We start from the raw sequence: 18,172 nt of genomic DNA on the forward strand, positions 1-18,172 counted from the left end.
TGCTGAACCACTGACCGCTGCCAGTCAAAGGCTGCAATTACCGATCCCGATGGGTTAGGACTTAGTTCTGAAGCCTTCCAGCAGATGTCCTCGCAAGGCAGGCATGTCTGGGAGCTTCAAGATGTCACCATTTAGAACAGACAGATGGGGAGGAAAAGAGACTTAAAATAGGGGCGACATAAATGTATAAACGAATTCAAAGTATTCAGTATATTCTCAAAAACCAAATTTAAAAACATAGGCAGCACATTTAGAAAAAAGGAGTGTCAAGTTAAAAACTAAAAGAAAGTCACCTGAACAAGTGTGTTTGAAGCAGCACATCTGTTTCCACCATGTTTTGTAATTCTTACACTTCCCGTGTAAACAAAACAGAAGGTTCAAAAGATGATGGTGAAAAGTATGAGCACAAGGCAAACAGCATAAAGACTCTAATCCTGTCCCCCTCCCTTCCCTTTCATGTTAAAACTGACACTAATTTTATTGTGCACAGAGCCTTCTTCACTACTCCCTAGTGGCAGTGACATACAAATGTTGTCACGAAGCCGGTATTCTTGGAAACAAAAAATCCATCTGCTATTTCAGGGACACTTAAAAAGAACAATTTCCTTAAAATAATCATCCTCATCATGACTTGTACAAATGGAAAGTTTTGATACCACATTAAAAATATTTGACTTGCTCTTCTAAGTAGTGAGTAATGCATCCACAGTTAACTACCCACAGACAGCTATTAGAGAACAGAATGATTCATCAAGTACTAGTCTACAAACGCAAAGCTGGGGTTCTTTCCCCAGGTCTATTAGACCAGTATCTCCAGCCCTCAATCCACTGCCTGCTTTAATGCAGATGATCACGGCTTCATACCCAAGAAGCTGTGTCAGGGAAAGGTGAAATCAAGAAGATGAGCATCACTGACTTCTTCAAGAGCAGACACAGAAGTGCTGAAACTCATGGCTCACTGGGAGAGCAGCCAACTGGGACATGTCTGTCACTACACTTTGGCTGGTAGAAAGAACTCCAGACTGTCCCAGCTTCTGGAAAATATGGGGAAGGTGGTTTACAATAGCTGGGACAGACTTATCTGCCAGAGCTTCTTCAGTGGCTCAAAAAACTAGGAGAGATTTGTCTGCCAGAGGTTCTTTGGTGGACCCATTCTGGCTCTTACAGAGAGAAAGCACTAGCTATGTTCTACACACTGAATTAGGTCCAAGGTAACATAATCAGTTTTAGAAACAGACTGCTCGTGAAATCTTATAGGAGTAGGGATTCTGTCAGTATTTTGTCTTAATCTTCACTAGCAGGGGTGAAGGATTTTCCGCAGGCTGATTATTCTAAATTTCAATAACAAATGTTAAAAGAAAAAAGATTTTTTAGCTTGGAGTCAGTGAATGACCATGGTCATCAATACAGAACTGTTACATTTCTTAACTGGCAAATGCTTTCATGCCACAGAAACATCAGATAAAGCCCATTCTGCATGTAATTTGTCCTGGGAAGAGAAGAATCCAGGTTCCACACCCTGAAAAGCAGGTAAGTACAGTATTAAAGCTATTACAGTTTTTCAGCTTACCTAAGGTTCTCTTCAGCTGTCACAAAAAATACTTATAAAATTCTCTTCAGCCTTTTAGTTGCACTTTACTTAAGCAAGCAAAGAAAAAGCACAGAAGAATTCCATGAAATCAAATTTCCATTTAAAATATCAAAGGACAAACACAAATAATGAACAATGGCCAGGAAAGGGCTACAGACTATTATTCATTTAAGATTACTTCACTAAGCTCTGCCTTTGTCTTGAACCTTAAGCCTCTCACCCTTCAGCCACACTGAACTACAGTGCAAGCAGAGGTTAATTCTACTGGTTCCAAATAAAGATCTCCTATGGGAACAAATACACAGCTCAAACAAAACCATAAAAAATGGTGAAGCAATCCTAATTGTAACCAGCTATTCCTCCATAGCTCTAGTTTTATCATGTACACATATTCCAGTCAAATCTTTACAAACTGTGTCAACAAGTCATGATTTCCCCCTCTTGGCCCCATGAAAACTGTGCAAGGATAACTGTACACGTCCACAAAATAGAGGATGTCATTTTATTGGAGGTCCACAGGTAACTGTATCACATTAGGGGGTGGAAGAATCTTGTGGTATGGCACAACACAATACCTCACTTAAACACTTAAACAGAAGGTTAAATGATATGCAACATGATCAAATCAGTAATTCATCATCTTCTAGGCACCACTGATTAATTTAAAATAAAATTTAATAAATTCAAAAAATATAGTCCATTCATTTGTTTGCTGTACTGTCTTTAAACGAAACAGCACTTTCAAAGTCACAAATAAAAAAGCAGCACTTTCTCTTAATACCAACACCACTGTAACACATACTGTAGCGTGGCATGCAAATCCACATCTGCAGTCTTTTGTTTTATTTTGTATTAACAAATGGAATGGCAATTTTCTATCTCAAATATTGGTAGCATAACATGTAAGTGCAGATCATTCTGGCCACAGGTGTGGTAAGCCGTAACAAGTGTGTATTACAAGAGCATAGAACACAGAGCATGACACTTACATCCAAGAATCTCTCTCTTTTGTACTGTACATGGTGTTTGCTACAGGCTGACTTCCAACTTGCTGTACCCAAGCTTCAGGAAATGAGATTATTGACCTTTTCTGGTTTTATTTAAAAGTAAAATGCAGTCACCATCAAAGCACAACCATTAACAACCTGGTCAAAAAAATGCCATAGCTCCATTGAAAAAAATAATTTGTCCTTTTAGTAGACTCCATTAAGTGATAAAATTTCCATTACAGGCATGTTACGAAGCCTTACAGTGGTAATGCAGTGTCATTCCTGTCAAGCACAGATTTGTAGAGACACCAGGACACGGTGTGGTGTTCAGAAAAGCTGTTCAAACTGAGCTGAGCTTCACGAGGCCGCGCACGGAGTCCTCGTGCAGCGAGTCCTGGCTGGCCAGGCTCAGGACATGCATGGTGCGGCTGTGCGCGATGGGGCTCCCGCTGGGCAGCAACCCGGGCGGCGATGGCGCTTCTTCAGGAGTCAGGAACTGATGGCCTTCGTGCTCCTCTTTTAATGGTATGATGTCTGTCAGACCTGAATCTGATGTGAGATTAGGCATAGAGGATGGTGGTGTTGGTTGCCCTAGAGTCAGAGTTGCACAAGGCCCACTGAGAGAAGTCTTTCCTGGTAAAGGGAGCTCTTCGCTAGTTATGCTTGGCTCACTCTGTAGGAGGGGGGTGGCAGCAGCCTGCAAAACGAATTTAGTGCTCTGAATGCACTGATCTTGGTCACACTGTAGGATGGAAGGGTGTCAAAATCATATAAAACAAAACAGAGGAAAAAAGATGGAGGATATGGATAAAAAGGTATGGAAAAGAATGGGATGTGAAGAGAAAAAAAGAAGGCCATTAGTATCATTCCATGGTTAGCCACCCAAACATCCCATTGCATGCTGCCCAGGAAAAAAAAAGAAAGGCATGCATAACTCAGCCAATGCTTTGGATTATTATCAAAGAAAATGATGATATACATTTGCAGTGTTCATCTAAGGGTTCTTTAAAAAACACTAGGCAATTTTTTCCTTTTAACTGGTCTTCACATGTAGGAATTAACCTACCCCAGAGGTTAATTCTTCTGACAGAGATCTCTTACACAGTTAGTAATAAAGCTCCATGAGTAAAATTTTTTCCCGTCACAATTTAATACATTATATATAAATTCTAGAGAATGTCCTACACTGTACTCCATACTCCAGAGGATGTGTAGAAGCCAGGCAGCAGTGCAGATGATGCATCGAGATCAATCTTAATGAATTTTAGGCTGTTTCTTGATTAATCCTGACAATGTGATGAATCAAGGCACAAAACACAAGTTTTCTGGCAAGCACTGTCTCAATAATAAGCCAAATCCAGCATTATATAAATCCAGTTAAGCTACTGAGTGTTACCAGAAATTGATTTTTTTGGCTCGACACAATTCCTAAAAACAGTTTATACAAAATTACCCCTCATTCCTTGAGATGAAAAGAGAGGTGTGCATTTTAATAATGTCCAGCTAGCTAAGTGGGTAGTACACCTACTGCCAAATTAAGTTTCTTTAACGTGAATTGGAATGATTTTTGAGAGGTCCTAAGTAAAAAGTATTTAATTTATTGTCTGATCAATTATAACATTGCAGTTTTTCAAAAGCTTGTAGATTAATTTGCCAAAGTACTGCTCTGCTGGGTAAGAAAAAAACTACAACCAGTAAATACAACTACAAATGCAATGAAGGACATTTGGAGGCAAGCAAGCAGAATAAAAGACATATCCAGAGGCAAGACATCATATTCACTGTTATTTCAAGTATTCTGTTAAAGCAGTATGTTTTGCTCTATGACTGACTTACTAGATTTTTATCAAATTACTACATATTACAGATCCATTATCTGTTCAGATATTCCTGACCATAACCATTGTTACTAACGTTGTTACAAAATGGGCAATTCCCTAAAATGCCCATTTGAGTTTAATATGCCACTGTGCCACACTGAAAACTCATGGGAAGACTTTTGCCTCCTTTATGGTATGATGAAAACCACGATAAACAATGGTTAATTAAAGTAACTCTTATTTTCAGGTTCTCCATTTTCACCACTGAATAGCCAAATGATGGATGCACACACCTAACATTCAGCAAGTGCGCAAGCAGACTACTTGGTCATAAGAGATAGGTAGTGTTTAAAACACATCTAAGTGGTTTAGGACTCCCAGACCAATTACTTTTGACCGGCAGAAGCTCAATCCTTACTCAGGTACATATTTCCAAGACTTCTGCTTGCAGAAAGACAAATGGACTGGTCTTCTGTTACATAAATTGATTCCACATAAATTGCAAGCAATCTTTGCCCCACAAAATGATGAACAGCCCCAGCCAAACAACTGAAGTGGTTCCCTATCATTTCAGAGGGATTACTCACAGGATTAAAGCCATAACCTTGCTTAAGTACCTTACTAAGAAGAAAACTGTCAGCATCTTTTAAAGTCAAGCTTTCAATTAGTAATTCGTTGTGAATAACTCATGCTTGATTAATATCCTGTTATTCACACCTGCTTATTTAATTTAAAACTTCAACCAACCTTGCCATGCAGACCTTAAAAAAATATGTTAACTGAATTTTCAAACTTCAAAAAGACCAACAAAACCTATTTTCTCTGAAAGGTGGTAGCCAAAGAACAAGTTAAATAACAAAGGAATGCTTATAACCACTGGGGTACACTGAAAACAAATAATGTTAGCAGCTGACTTATTGCTTTAGTGAACATTCAGTTCTGATCTTCCAAAGGAAATCATTAACGTGTTCCAGGCAATACAAGCACATAGCTTTGTATTAGCTGAAGATAATTTACTTGAACTCATTGTATAGTCTAAATTAATTTTCTTCGTAAGGAATGCTACTGCATTTCAGTTAAATTAATATCAAAAAGATAAAGTAGCCTCATAAAGCTCCATTAAACAGTGTTATAACTTGAGGTGCTAAATATCTCTTCATTTTCCATGCACTTGTCACTTCCCCAAAGCCTCTCCTTTCATTTAGATCAATTTCAGGTTTTCTTTTTCTTGTCTGTTCAAGAGGGATCAGCACAAAATCCTTAGGAAGATACAGGCTGTAAAGAGTTTTCTAGAAAGGGAACTATGGTGGGGTCTAAGGCAGAAAAACTATGTGTGTTCTATGAGGCTCTCAAAAACATCTGATAAAAACAACGAAATCATATTTGTTATAGGGTTGGCATGGTGGTTTTTTGTTATTTGCGTTATTTCACTCTTGACTGAATGCAATTTAAGGCAGGAAGTCTTAGCTGCTACTTATCACATGAATTATCTAACACCAGAATTTCAAATAAAACAAAAAAGCCTATGATTGTAACAAAAAGGAAGCTGAGCATTAAAATCTCAATAACTACTGCAAAAATTATTCCACCAGCATCTTCTTATTTCAAATATGCTGACTTTATTTTTCACTTAAAATTTCCACTGTTTCAGAGAAACAGCAGATTCTCAAGGTAGGATAAGTTTAGTAAGTTCTACAAGTACAGAAGTTCAACTAAATATATGCACAGAGATTTTTAGATATCTCTATTTCCACATAAAAAGGCAGGAATTGAAGCAAATCGGACAAAACCTAGAATTCTGTGTTTATTTCACAATAAATACAAACAATTAAGAAAAAATACTTTTTTTTCTGAATAAAATGTTTTTTCCTAAGCTACACAAAAAATATGATGATATTGTTGTACATGGCAATATATTTTTCACACTTATAAATGTGACTATTTTGAAATAATCAGAATTATTTACTTTAAATATTAAATAAACTTAGTTTAAAATTTCCTAAATGCTAATAACATTCAAGAATTGTTGCAGTTCTCCAGAAGGTGAAAAAAAGCAGGTTGAGTAGTCTCACAAACTCTGAATAAAGTACAAACAACACAGAATTCAGAAGAGGCTGACAGCGGTATGAAGTTACAGGAAGAATGCTGAAATACCACATTCTGGATACAACAACTGGCAAAGAGTGGAGGGATAGAGCTGTGTAAGTGTTCCCAGCAGGTATAGGATTTCACAATCAAATTCAATGTGCTGTGGATACTGTGCAACAGCTGAGCCACAAGCCCCAACAAGTCAATGGCTCTACTATCAAGCAGTACAGTGGCAGTAGATGAGTAGAGATTCATGATGAGTAGATCTATGAATGGAAACACTTCTGAAGCCAAACGGGAAGCTACACTTGGCCCAGAGACTTTACTTCAGATTGGAGACTGTTTGTTCTTATGGAATGAAAGTCTGAGAATGCTTAGAGCAACTTGGGTGCATTCCAGGGGTGTATCTTCTAAAATAAATCTAGTTCATAAAAATGCAGTAAACATGCATTATCAAAAGAATTGCTCCTAAAACATATCTCAGCCCAAAGCAAATGCTGAAACTGATTTACTTGCATGTGCCTGCCACCCATTTTACCTGTGAAGTAAAATGCATTAAGGAAAAACCTCTATGAACCTTGACTGTGGTAATGTTGACTTGGTAAGAGCCCTGAGTTTTCTTCTGGCCATCTGGGAAGTACATCAGTAAATATACAAGGAAACACACTCACAAAACTCCTAGAAAAATGGGGTTGTGGTCCTTGCCAACTCTGTTATTGTCATGATAGAAATACTTACTCCTAATAATGCAAAAATGAAAATAAAGGACGGTCAGAGTTAACGCTCCCTGAGTTAGCTGGATCTATTTCCAGATCAGTAGCAGAAATACTTAAGTGAACATGTGGGAGAGGACTTTCCTGCAGTTATCACTGGTAATAAATGTTGTGCATGCACTACAGTTCCTACAATTTTCAGCAGTACATATATGTTAGAAAACACTAAAGAATTTGCATCCAGGAAAGGAAATGGAGAATTAGAAACAAGGGAATTTGGGACACACTACCCATACACTGAAGAAGAAATGCCCAGGAATGCAGGAATATAAGGAAATTTCTTAAAAATAAGGAAATAAACCTGTCCTGACACAGAGTGAAACCAAAGCAAAGTCTATCACTTTATAAGGCATTAGAGAACTCCTAGAGATATCATTGTAAATATAAACCAAACTAATTCCTCAAAAAATCTTCATGAAGTGAGACATATTCTGTTTCCCCCTAATGGAATACTAAAGAATAAAATACCCTATACCAAAAACCCCAAGAATCAACTCCAGCTTTAAGATAAAATTAAGTACTACGGTGCTCCAGACCCAAGTAGTGGTAATTCATGGGTTTATGGGTAAACAAGAACTTTTTCAGAACACAAAGAAAATAAGCTTTAAAATAAAAGAGAAAGAATAAATTGCAGAGAAAATTATTTTTTCATAATGGGTGAGATACTGTGCTTCATACAAAAAAAATTTCTTAAGGAAAATACTGGAGTAATCAATCTAATGATGAGCTCATAAAAATAATCACCTATAAAATGCAATAGGGAAATATTTTAGAAATTGCACATTATTCCAAAAATAACTCCACATAGAGTTCCAAGTGACCATTCTTTTCATGGTCATAAGGATGAGGATATTAAGAAGTTGGCTAATGAATTTACCAGACTAATTTCAAATTATATTGAAAAAGAAATTAAAAACACTGGGAATGCACCAGGAAAATAATTTTATGTGCTTCCAGCCTTCAAGTAATAAAGTAAATAAAGATTCAGCTTTTAGTAAAACAACGTGGATACTACAGAGAGAACATGAGTAAACCTCTTCTATAAAGACCAGGAAAAAACCCAAAATCACAGTATGGGTCTATCAAGCACTAATTACAGCTACAACTCTGACTTTTTGAGATTGTGATAAACTGGGCTGCTACCACGAGTAGGGTAGATCCTGTACTAAATATTCAAAGTCTCAGAGGCAAAACTACCACAAAAGCTATTAAATACAGGTGATGGTTCGGCTCTTCTCCCAGGCAACTAGGGACAGGACAAGAGGACATTGTCTTAAGCTGCACCAGGGAAGGTTAAGGTTGGACATTTGGAAGGAGTTCTTCACAGATGGGGTGATTACACATTGGAATGGGCTGCCCAGGGAGGTGGTGGAGTCACCACCCCAGAGGTGTTTAAGAAAAGACTGGATGTGGCACTGAGTGCCATGGTCTAGTTGACAAGGTGGTGTTTGGTCATAGGCTGGACTCAATTTCAAAGGTCTTTTTGAACCTAGCTGATTCTGTAAAAGATTCAAGGAACGAAAGCGAAATGAAAGAGGGAAAGAATAAGAGAAGACAAGTGAGAGAGAATATGCTGATTTAAATCTTTATTTTTTATCAGTGATGAGGAGAAATATTTTAGCACACTGTGGATTAAGCAGGGTAACATCTAGACATGAAGACCTGATATAATACATCCTGCAATAAAATCAAGAGAGACACATCACAAAGGTGTACTGAAACACACTTCAGACTTCTGCTAATTTATTTCTTGTAATCAAAAAGAATTAAGCTTGCTAAAGTAGTATAAATATCTCTGATAGTGTATAAATGGCCAAACTTCTGTGATTAGAAAAATATTATGGTCCATGGCTATGATCTACACATACTCCTTTAAAGTCAAGGAATTTCACTTTGTCTTTATCTGAAATCATAATAATAGCAGTTCCAGTACCAGATAGATCCCCTTCAACAGGGAAGGGAAAAGAGTATTAGAGAGATGGGTAAACTCAGCCGGTTTTTTAACAGTTTACAAAAAAACTCAAGGGAGAAATTTTAATGCTGATAGCCAGCAGTCCTTAGAAACCAATTGGTCTTGGATACAGACCAAGAGAAAAGACGCCCTGAGAAAAATTACAGTCCTCTAAAGTACTCCTTCAAGCCAAAGAAGACATATTACATTTTCCAAGCTTTTCTAAGAGGTCATTTTCAGGAGTGAAATCTGCACATTTCCAAGCAACTCTGATAACTGTTAAAGAACGCAGGCTTTTCCCAGCTCATGTGGATATAAGCTCATTTCCCAGCTCATTCTAGGATTTAAGAAGAAATCTTTGAAGAATTCGTGTAATTAGGAGTAACACACTCTAAAATTGTAACAGCTACCTGTTTGACTTAAAGTAATACCATAACAGATTTCTCCATTTCTAGAGACAAACGTAGTCAATTTTCTACCAAACTGGCGAAGATCTTCTCATTAATACCTAGGAATAATGATAGCGTCTAACTTCTTCCAATGATAAAGACAATTTGATGCCATGGACAGGTTTATGATCCTCACAAATAAGAAGCCTTGACAGCATCAGAATGTTTGAGTAATCCCTGAAAGACCTCAGCCCTTTTCTAATGTTTGCTTTATCTTTTTTTTTGTTTTGTTTTTTAAACTCCCTTTTCTCTCTTCAGAGTTACAATATTTTGAGTAAAATTTACATAGAACATTACCTTGTTCTGCTCAACTGTACTTCAGAAGATTCAGACCTAATACCGTGTCTGTAATACATTTTCTTATTAAGGAGACTGACAAATCTATTTAATTCTCAAAACATCAAGTAAATCCAGCTTAGGAACTACAGCAAAATTTTTACAGGAGTTTATCACTGACACTAAAACTAATCTCTCTGGGAAGAGTGCATCTTTTCTTCTTTTGTTCAAAAGAAAGGCTGAACTACATCAGAAGGCCTCGTGGATTCCTCTTTTTTGGCAGAAGGAGGGTATCTGTAACTCACAACTTCTTTAACAAAGTATTAGAACCCACATACTGTGAAGATATGCAGACAACAATTCAGAAATAGGCACATATGCAAGATGGTTGCCTTCAGAAAAAGAACTCTTTCCAATTATTCTCTTCTTCTTGGCACTGGAAATCCTATCTTCCATTATGATAGCCAATGCTACCAGCAAAAAATCAAAGTAAATACTACTGGCACAGTTTCAAAGATGTTTAAAGAACTTTGGTTGTAACAATTCAGTTGCCATTTTTTGTTCAGGTTCAGCGTCCTCCTGCTCTTTCTTCAAAATATTTCTCCCCTAGAAACTCCTCTTTGTTCATCTTTGCTTTTTAAAATACATTAGTCTATGCAAAACCACGGTGCACAAGCAAAGAAAGAAACAGAGTATGAAGAAAGTGCCACACAAAATAACAATTAGCTGGAAAATGACGAACCACAGTAAGTCCACGATACTTGAATATTCCAGTTCAAATCACAGTAGGTGTCAACAGCAAAAGTCAAAATGCCAGCATATTCAATAAACCAACAGCGTAGAAAAGACTCTTTTTTTTTTAGAATCCATGATCAGTAACTATTACACTGCATGAAATGTACATTAAAAAGAGCCTTGGACTTAGGTTTTTTTTTCTTTACTGTTATTAAACAACTCATTCCACCCAGTGTGTCAGCTGTATCCAGTTAGTTATTACTTGATTAGTTCACATGAAAGTGGAGAAGAAAAACATTCACAGGAATCCTGATGAACAACACTATGGGATGATTCCTACCATGTTGCTCTGAGATTGCGTGGCCCCGTACATGGTAATGCCATTTGATGGTCCTGCTAATTGCGGCGTATCTGGCTGTATAAATCCTCTTCTGTCAATTAAGCTACAGAATAATCACAATAAAGGAAAAGTATTAGAGACGTTGCTGATCATTAACTATGTCCTCTCAATAAAAAGAAATAAAAACTTTCTATTGTACAACAGACCTTAATACCTCACCAATACCTTCTAATGTCCCCCTTTAGTCAAATGAAGTACTAGACTTCATTTTCTATTCATCAGTAAGGTACTTGTTCTTTGTGATACTGCCTGCCATAAGCACTGCTACTTTTTTGATTTTTATCACATAGACTTAGAAGCCTATCAGCAGATACCACAAAACCAAAGAATTTTAAACCACAGGTGACAAAACAAATGACAAAACTCACTTAGGGTACTTCGAGTCAGTATCTCTTTTAAAGGTTCTTTTTGTTTTTTTTACCAGCTTCCACATCTAAATCGAAACTACTTAATCACAAAATTTAGCAGGAATGAAAAAAAGTTAATCTTTCTTTCTGACAGACAACTTAACTTGACAGGTGTTTCATGACAGCCACTTAACACTGCTTATAGTGTTCCACTGTGCTTACCAAAGTGATGTGCTCATAAAATTTCTAGTTTCTAAGAAAATGCTCTGTGGACATATTACTTAATGTAAGCAAAAAAAAAAAAAAAAAAAAAATCTGTGTAAGATTATAACCAAATACATAGAATGAAATAATCCAACCTAGTTAAAGATTAAAGATGCCTAAAGAAGTCATATAATTTGTTGCACCAGAATACTGGTTAGACCTATGCTGACAGCCAAGGATCAAATAAAGATTTGAAGGTAACTGTTGAGGACATGTAAAATACATTCTGAATTTGCTAGCATAGGTTTAAAAATGATAATTGATCTTTAACATGAGTGAGGTAAGTTTTGATTATTCACGAATCATTTCCTCATCTGCATTCCATGCTCAAGGCACTTGAACGTTTTGAATTTTGAGCTGAAATTACTGGTAAGCTACTTTTCCAGAATTTAAGGAAAAAATGTAATATTTAGTGACTTGGGACATAGCTGAGATTAAAAGTAAAAGAAGCAAGCTAATAATTTACAGGTTACAGTCAGTAAATTTTTCCCTGTGGTCACAGATTCCTCCCTGCAGAACCGCTATATACACATATCAATGTCTAAATAATGTTGCTACATGGAATTTAGGAAAAAAATGCACAAACTCTCCTAAAAAACATGAAGCAATGCCAGTCTGGTCCAATTGTGTGTTGCTATTTTATCAGCCTAATATACTATTTCATATACTGAGAAACACAATGTAGTTTTAATAAAGATTTCCATTTGGAGTCAGAAGAATTTGAAGCATGGCATTGAGCTTTTATGTCACGTACTTTTATCAAAAGCAAAATTTCAGAATTAAAAGGCTGGCTTCAGGAAACATCCATACAGGCAGGGAGCAGAGACAAAGCTATTCACTCTCACCAGGGGTAACCCTGTATATAGAAATCTCTATTCTGTTGTTTCCCCTTTAGGAAAAGATGTCAGTCTCCCCTGTTAAACTCTGACTGCTCATAGAAGACCCACCTCTGACATTCCTGACAGCAAAGCCAGGAATCTCACTCCAATTAAACACCTGACACTCTAGACCATAAAGTCATTTACTTTCTTTCTTTTGTCTTGCTCGGATTCATAACTTCACAATTCCAGGCAAAGCAGAACATATTAACCAAGGAGCAGGCCAAAAAGTTATCTAGAAATTTTTTCTGGCCCTCTCTACAGTGAAACTGGGTCTCTACTGTGTATGTAGTACGTGAACTGCCTAATCACTGAGCACTGGAATAAGAAAAGAATTAAGTTTTTCCGGCTGCCAGTTTTATTTCTCTAGTCTCAGCTCTGTACTACATTTTCTTCAAGATGAAAAAACATCTCCAACCTCAAATACATAAATATTTTAGACTTCTGGAGGTGAAAATTTATTCAGTGAAACATTATCCATTACACGTTCTTTGGAATTGCTTTGGTGTAAGACCACCAAAATCAGTTTAATGTATATATGTTAACAGTATTAAATTAAAAAAAAAACCTGTCCATTTAAATACAACATTTCAGAGTTATCAACAAAAATCAAAAATTATCAAGCTAGTTGTAGATTTAAGGTTCCTCAACTCTCCCCCAACTCATGTCACATTTGTTACGTATGTAAAAGTTTCATAAACTTCGAGGTTGATCTTCATGCAACAGCTAACTACTAGAAATTTTTTATTGCTCTAAGCTATTAACTGTAGTGGTGAAAGTTCAAATAACAAGCTTATTTCCATTTCAGATGTCATTTTATAAGATTTGATCACTAACTTAGTTTAAACACAATTTACCAACTTATCTCTTTACCACTGAAGAAAAACTTAAAGCTTCTAACGGACTCTAATCCAAAACTTCCCTTTTGCTGAATAAACTCAAATAATCAAAAAGAATAATTTTTTCATTAATAATTACATGACAATACTTTTGAAACTCTTACCTTGGAGAGAGGGGCCCACAGAGAGCAGCACAGCAATTAGTAAAGATGTTGCCGTAACTGTAGGGATTATAGTTTTCTTTACCTCTTTTATTTGACCAGGATCCTTTAATCTGAAGGGATATGAACAATATGCATCGCATGTAATATAATACAGAAAATGGCTGTGAGAAATTAAGGTTGCACATGCTACTTGCAGAAGAGACCTCAGAAAATCCATAATGACACTTTGCAAACAATTTAAGAGTTCTGGGTTGTTATGAAGGCTGGACCCTATGAGCACATGCTTTAGCTCCATAGATGTAAACAACCCACAATCTCCAGAGATCAATATACTCAAAACAGGAATTTCAGCATCTAAACATAATGGTCCAAGTTCAATTTTACAAATATTACAGTATGTTTTACAGAAGAGGCTCAATGGCAAAGTATGATTAAAGCCAGCAATTGAGCACTTCTTTTCCATACTCTTGGGTAAGTTTTCAAGCTGTGCAATATCACACAACATTATCATCCCTAAAGTTCACAAAAGATTCTAAAATATCGTAAAGCAAATGCAGCCATTGCTACCTTTTATTGCCTATTACACTTTCCCTTAGCTAGTTTTCTTTTCTGTTTGTGAGATACTTCAGAGCCTGAGTAAAATGTCTTGCTGTATTCAATTGGGAATTTATGTTTTAAATTAAATTACTGAACAGTTTACTTGATATTCAGACATGTTCTACTGCTGCAGTTCCCTGCTATCTATCTTTCAACAATCCAGAAGAGACATTTATTTGAGGGAAGAGAGTGGAAGCACACTAAGTCCCTCTAGAGAGACAACCTTGGGGAAACCTAATGACTGAGGAATAACTGGGTATCTCATCTGTCTTATTAACAAGGTAGATTTCTCCCAAGTCAGGCTACTTGTTCTGATACTTGATGCTGAGGCACAGTTCATTTCGACCCTGCCTGGGAAGTGTTTTTCTGGCTGATTTATATTTACTGTAAAATTTATACTTTTAACTGTGACCTTAATAACAAAACATATTTGACAATACTAAAGATGCTACTTTTATATCTAGCAGATACCTATGAAAAAGGTACAATAGGAAATTACAATAAAATAACTTAAAGCTTGCAGCGCTTTGTTAGATCACTTATTAAATCTCCATTAGCTCCCTAGCTAATTTTATGTACTCCTTTCATTCATTACACATTTTTCCTTTTAGTTAGGGAAGGACACGAAGACTCCAAACACAGTTAAGCATAATTCAACAGCCAAACAAAGGAATCCTACATGCAAAATAGACAGCTGTAGAAATGAGAAAGTTGATCTTCAAATTGATTATATACTCCTTGCCAGAGGTTTTGGACCTCAGAATGGCAAAAAAAGTTCCAGAGGTAAGATAAAATAAAGGATGAAATTTTTTTTTAGAGAATTCAACACATTTTTCAAGTTTCACAGTAAGCAATTTTTATGTTAAAGAATATTTACCACTCCCAGTGAAAAGGAGATACTGAAAAGTACTTATTAATTTCCTACTGTATAAAATATACTTGTTTCTCTCCTTCCTCCTGTATTTTCCTATTTCAAGATAGAGATCCTATATGTGCAAGCCATAATGGACATACTACATATATAATGAGCACATCTTCAAACCACAACAAACACAGTCAAAAAGATTTCATCTGATCTTTTGAATCAAGCAAGACTATACTAATTCCTTCTTTCCTACTGAGGTATTCACAAAATGATGCAGACATGTCTGACTTGAGAAAAACCTCCTCATTACTATTTAGAAATACACAGGTAGAAATATACTACAAACTTACATCTTCATTTGTTGTTTGATTGGAGCTGATCAAATACGTATGAAAACCTGAGAGGCCAACAATGGACCATACTGAGAAAAAACACACCACAGCTTCCAGCACAGTAATTAAAAGTCAAGGAAATATACACAAATGGGAAAAAAATCCAATAACAAGTAGTTAAAATCACAAAATACAGGGTAGCCCACAAGTCCTTTGAGATGTCTGGAGTACTTCAAAGAGGTCAGCAAAAAAGAAACTCTAGACATCTGCCTAGCCCAGACACAGAACCACCCCTGCCAAACACCGTGAGGAATGTGTGTCCAGCCAGCAGACTGTTGCTGTGAGGTGCAATGTCCAGAGTCATTATCTCATAAGTAAGACAATAAAGTTGCTTCTAAACTTTATAGAATCAAGCATAAAGAGGAACTTTCCAAACTTTCTGTACTTCTACAGCTTTTATTTATTTACTTACACCTAACAGCCATGAACTGAGAATATATCTACTCTGAGAATGCTGTTTTCTGTAATACTTCAATATTTTTGGGATTTTTTTTTAAGGAAACATGCTTCAACAGAAGAAAATACTTCAGTTCCTAGAAAAATACATATAATTCATCACTAGGAACAAAATTACGAGAGAAGAACAGGATAAAAATAATCTGTATATTAACCATATCAACCTTTAGTGAAGTCAGTTTCCAAGACAACGTCAACTCAAAATTTTCCCGAACAAGGACACAGCCTTAGAACACAGAAAATACACCCTTATTACTGAACCTACCAACAGAAGAAAAATATGACAGCTCCTGACCATGACACAGAGACATGGCCTGGAAATGGCATGGATGGACATAAACACTTGCAAAAAAAAAATCCCAACATTAGTTAAAAGTGAAGAGTTTTGTACTGCAGGGCTGCTCACCCCTAATGAACTGGGAGATACCACAAGAGTTTGTATAATCTTGCCTAGGACCTAGTTCAATCACAGTGGTTTAAAGGCAGAAAAGAGCCATTTGCATTCTGAGCAGATCTGCTCCAAAAGCAGCAGGATGACCAAAGTGCACTGCTGAGCAGCAGGTTCACTGGTCTGCCTCTCATTTCCTCCTCAGGCTGTGTGATGGCAAAACCAACACAAGACAGGATCTCTGACTCTCTGCAACAGCTAAAGCAAGGAGTATGAGGGACAATGGGTAAGGAAACAGACTCTTGGAAGAGGGTTCCAAAATGTGTAAAAGAAGGAAATAGCCCAAAACATCATGCACACTACAGACTGGGCTTTGAAAGAGTAGAAATAGTAAGCAAGGCTGCAGATGAGCACTGTTAGGTAGAATCTACACACCAGGAGAAAGATTCACCAGGTCAGAAAAGAACCTTAGAGGGAAAAGAGCTCCCTGCAACCTGAATATATCAACAGGATGTTCCTCATCACAATTACATTCAAAAGGGTAATGAAAAGTGTGTTCTTCTCTCCATGTCATAACTCCTACTGGGGGAAAAAAAAAAAGATAATTCCTTTCAAGACTTCTTTCAGTTCCCCACAGAAAGGGACACTTTTCAGTTCCCCACACAATGATCTAAAAACAACTCGAGAACAGCAGGGGTAGTTTACATCAAATTAACCAAAATCCACTAATTCAAGCTAAGTGCATTAACTGTAAAACAAACACAAAAAAGCCATGTATTCTTAACAAAGTACAGCCTTGTAGCATGCTATGGTGTAGTATCTTACGAGCGTCATACAGTATAATTTTCCCTTAGTATCTCACACAGGGTTGTTAGCAAGATTTAAATGGCCATGTTCTCTGTGCCTGAATTGACTGGCTCCAAAGTAGCATTCCCAAAACTATTTGGACAATTTAATTTTTTATTGCTGTTACTTGTTACCAAGCTGTTAAATTGTCCAACATATCACTATCAAACTAGGCATTTCTGCAAGATGTGCTAGTAAGCCTTCCAAAGCAGCACATCTCTGAACAAAAATTATGAATTCCAGGCCATTGCTCCTGTACAAAAATCCTCAAATGCCTAAGCCATTCTCTTTTGATTTAAAGGAAACTGAAAGCTATTCTCCGTTTGAAAACAGTTTGAAAGAATTATCTTTTGTAAGAATTGATTGTAATTGTTTTAATTGGAAGCTACTGTTGTTCTATTTAGAACTGTTTGTTTGTGCTTTTTAAAATTATTTGTGCAAAAAAATCTGAACATGGCTTTGCTTAAACAGGGAGTATACAGCTCAGTGATTCTACCTGATGAAGACAAGCACACAAAAAAATGTATCTGCAGAAACTGACACTTGAGAAAACTACCTGGAAAAAGGTGCACAACTGTGAATGACAGTTTTCTTCCTTCCTACCCTTGTGTGGGAAAGCAAACTGTGTGAGGCACAATGGACAAATGGGAAAGAATACTTTTTATAGTGTCTTTGTGAGAGGTGAAAACTGTTTAATCAGACAGGAATCATTCAAAACATATACATAAGCAATGGGAAGCTTACTGTCTGTAGAGAAACTAACCAGTGGTTTCATCAGTTTCCCATTTTTCTATTATTTTAGCTGCTTTCTGGCTCCAATCTCACTGAGTAGAAAATATACAGAAAGCTCCCATGAAGTGATAAATAGTGCACGGAGCATTTACAGAACAGAACCACAGAATGGCTTGGGTTGGAAGGGACCTTAAAGGTAATATAGTTCCAACCCCTCTGCCATGGGTAGGGACATCTTCCACTAGACCAGGTTGCTTAGAGCCCCACCCAGCCCCATGGGGCATCAGCCAAACCTCTGGGTAACCAGTTCACATACCTCACCACTCCCATTG

At 36.8% G+C, this 18,172-nt stretch overlaps 1 protein-coding gene across 5 annotated transcripts in view; it reads right to left on the minus strand.

Annotated features, from left to right (window-relative positions):
• Window positions 1-18,172, minus strand: part of ZDHHC14 (zinc finger DHHC-type containing 14) — a 96,200-nt gene that overhangs the window by 501 nt on the left and 77,527 nt on the right. For 2 of the 5 annotated variants that reach the window (XM_031056271.1, XM_014306664.2), the window contains 4 exons: window positions 15,377-15,479; window positions 13,565-13,674; window positions 11,013-11,115; window positions 1-3,322 (listed from right to left, as the gene is read on the minus strand). The exon at window positions 1-3,322 is cut by the window's left edge and continues 501 nt beyond it. In XM_031056271.1, coding sequence (XP_030912131.1) covers window positions 2,921-3,322; window positions 11,013-11,115; window positions 13,565-13,674; window positions 15,377-15,479 — 718 coding nt within the window. In that variant the 3' untranslated portion in view covers window positions 1-2,920. The remainder of the gene's footprint in view (window positions 3,323-11,012; window positions 11,116-13,564; window positions 13,675-15,376; window positions 15,480-18,172) is intronic. The other 3 variants (XM_031056269.1, XM_005420112.2, XM_005420111.2) reach the window with 3 other exon arrangements.

The sequence above is a fragment of the Geospiza fortis genome, unplaced genomic scaffold (assembly GCF_000277835.1).
Source record: "Geospiza fortis unplaced genomic scaffold, GeoFor_1.0 scaffold162, whole genome shotgun sequence".
NCBI lineage: Eukaryota > Metazoa > Chordata > Aves > Passeriformes > Thraupidae > Geospiza > Geospiza fortis.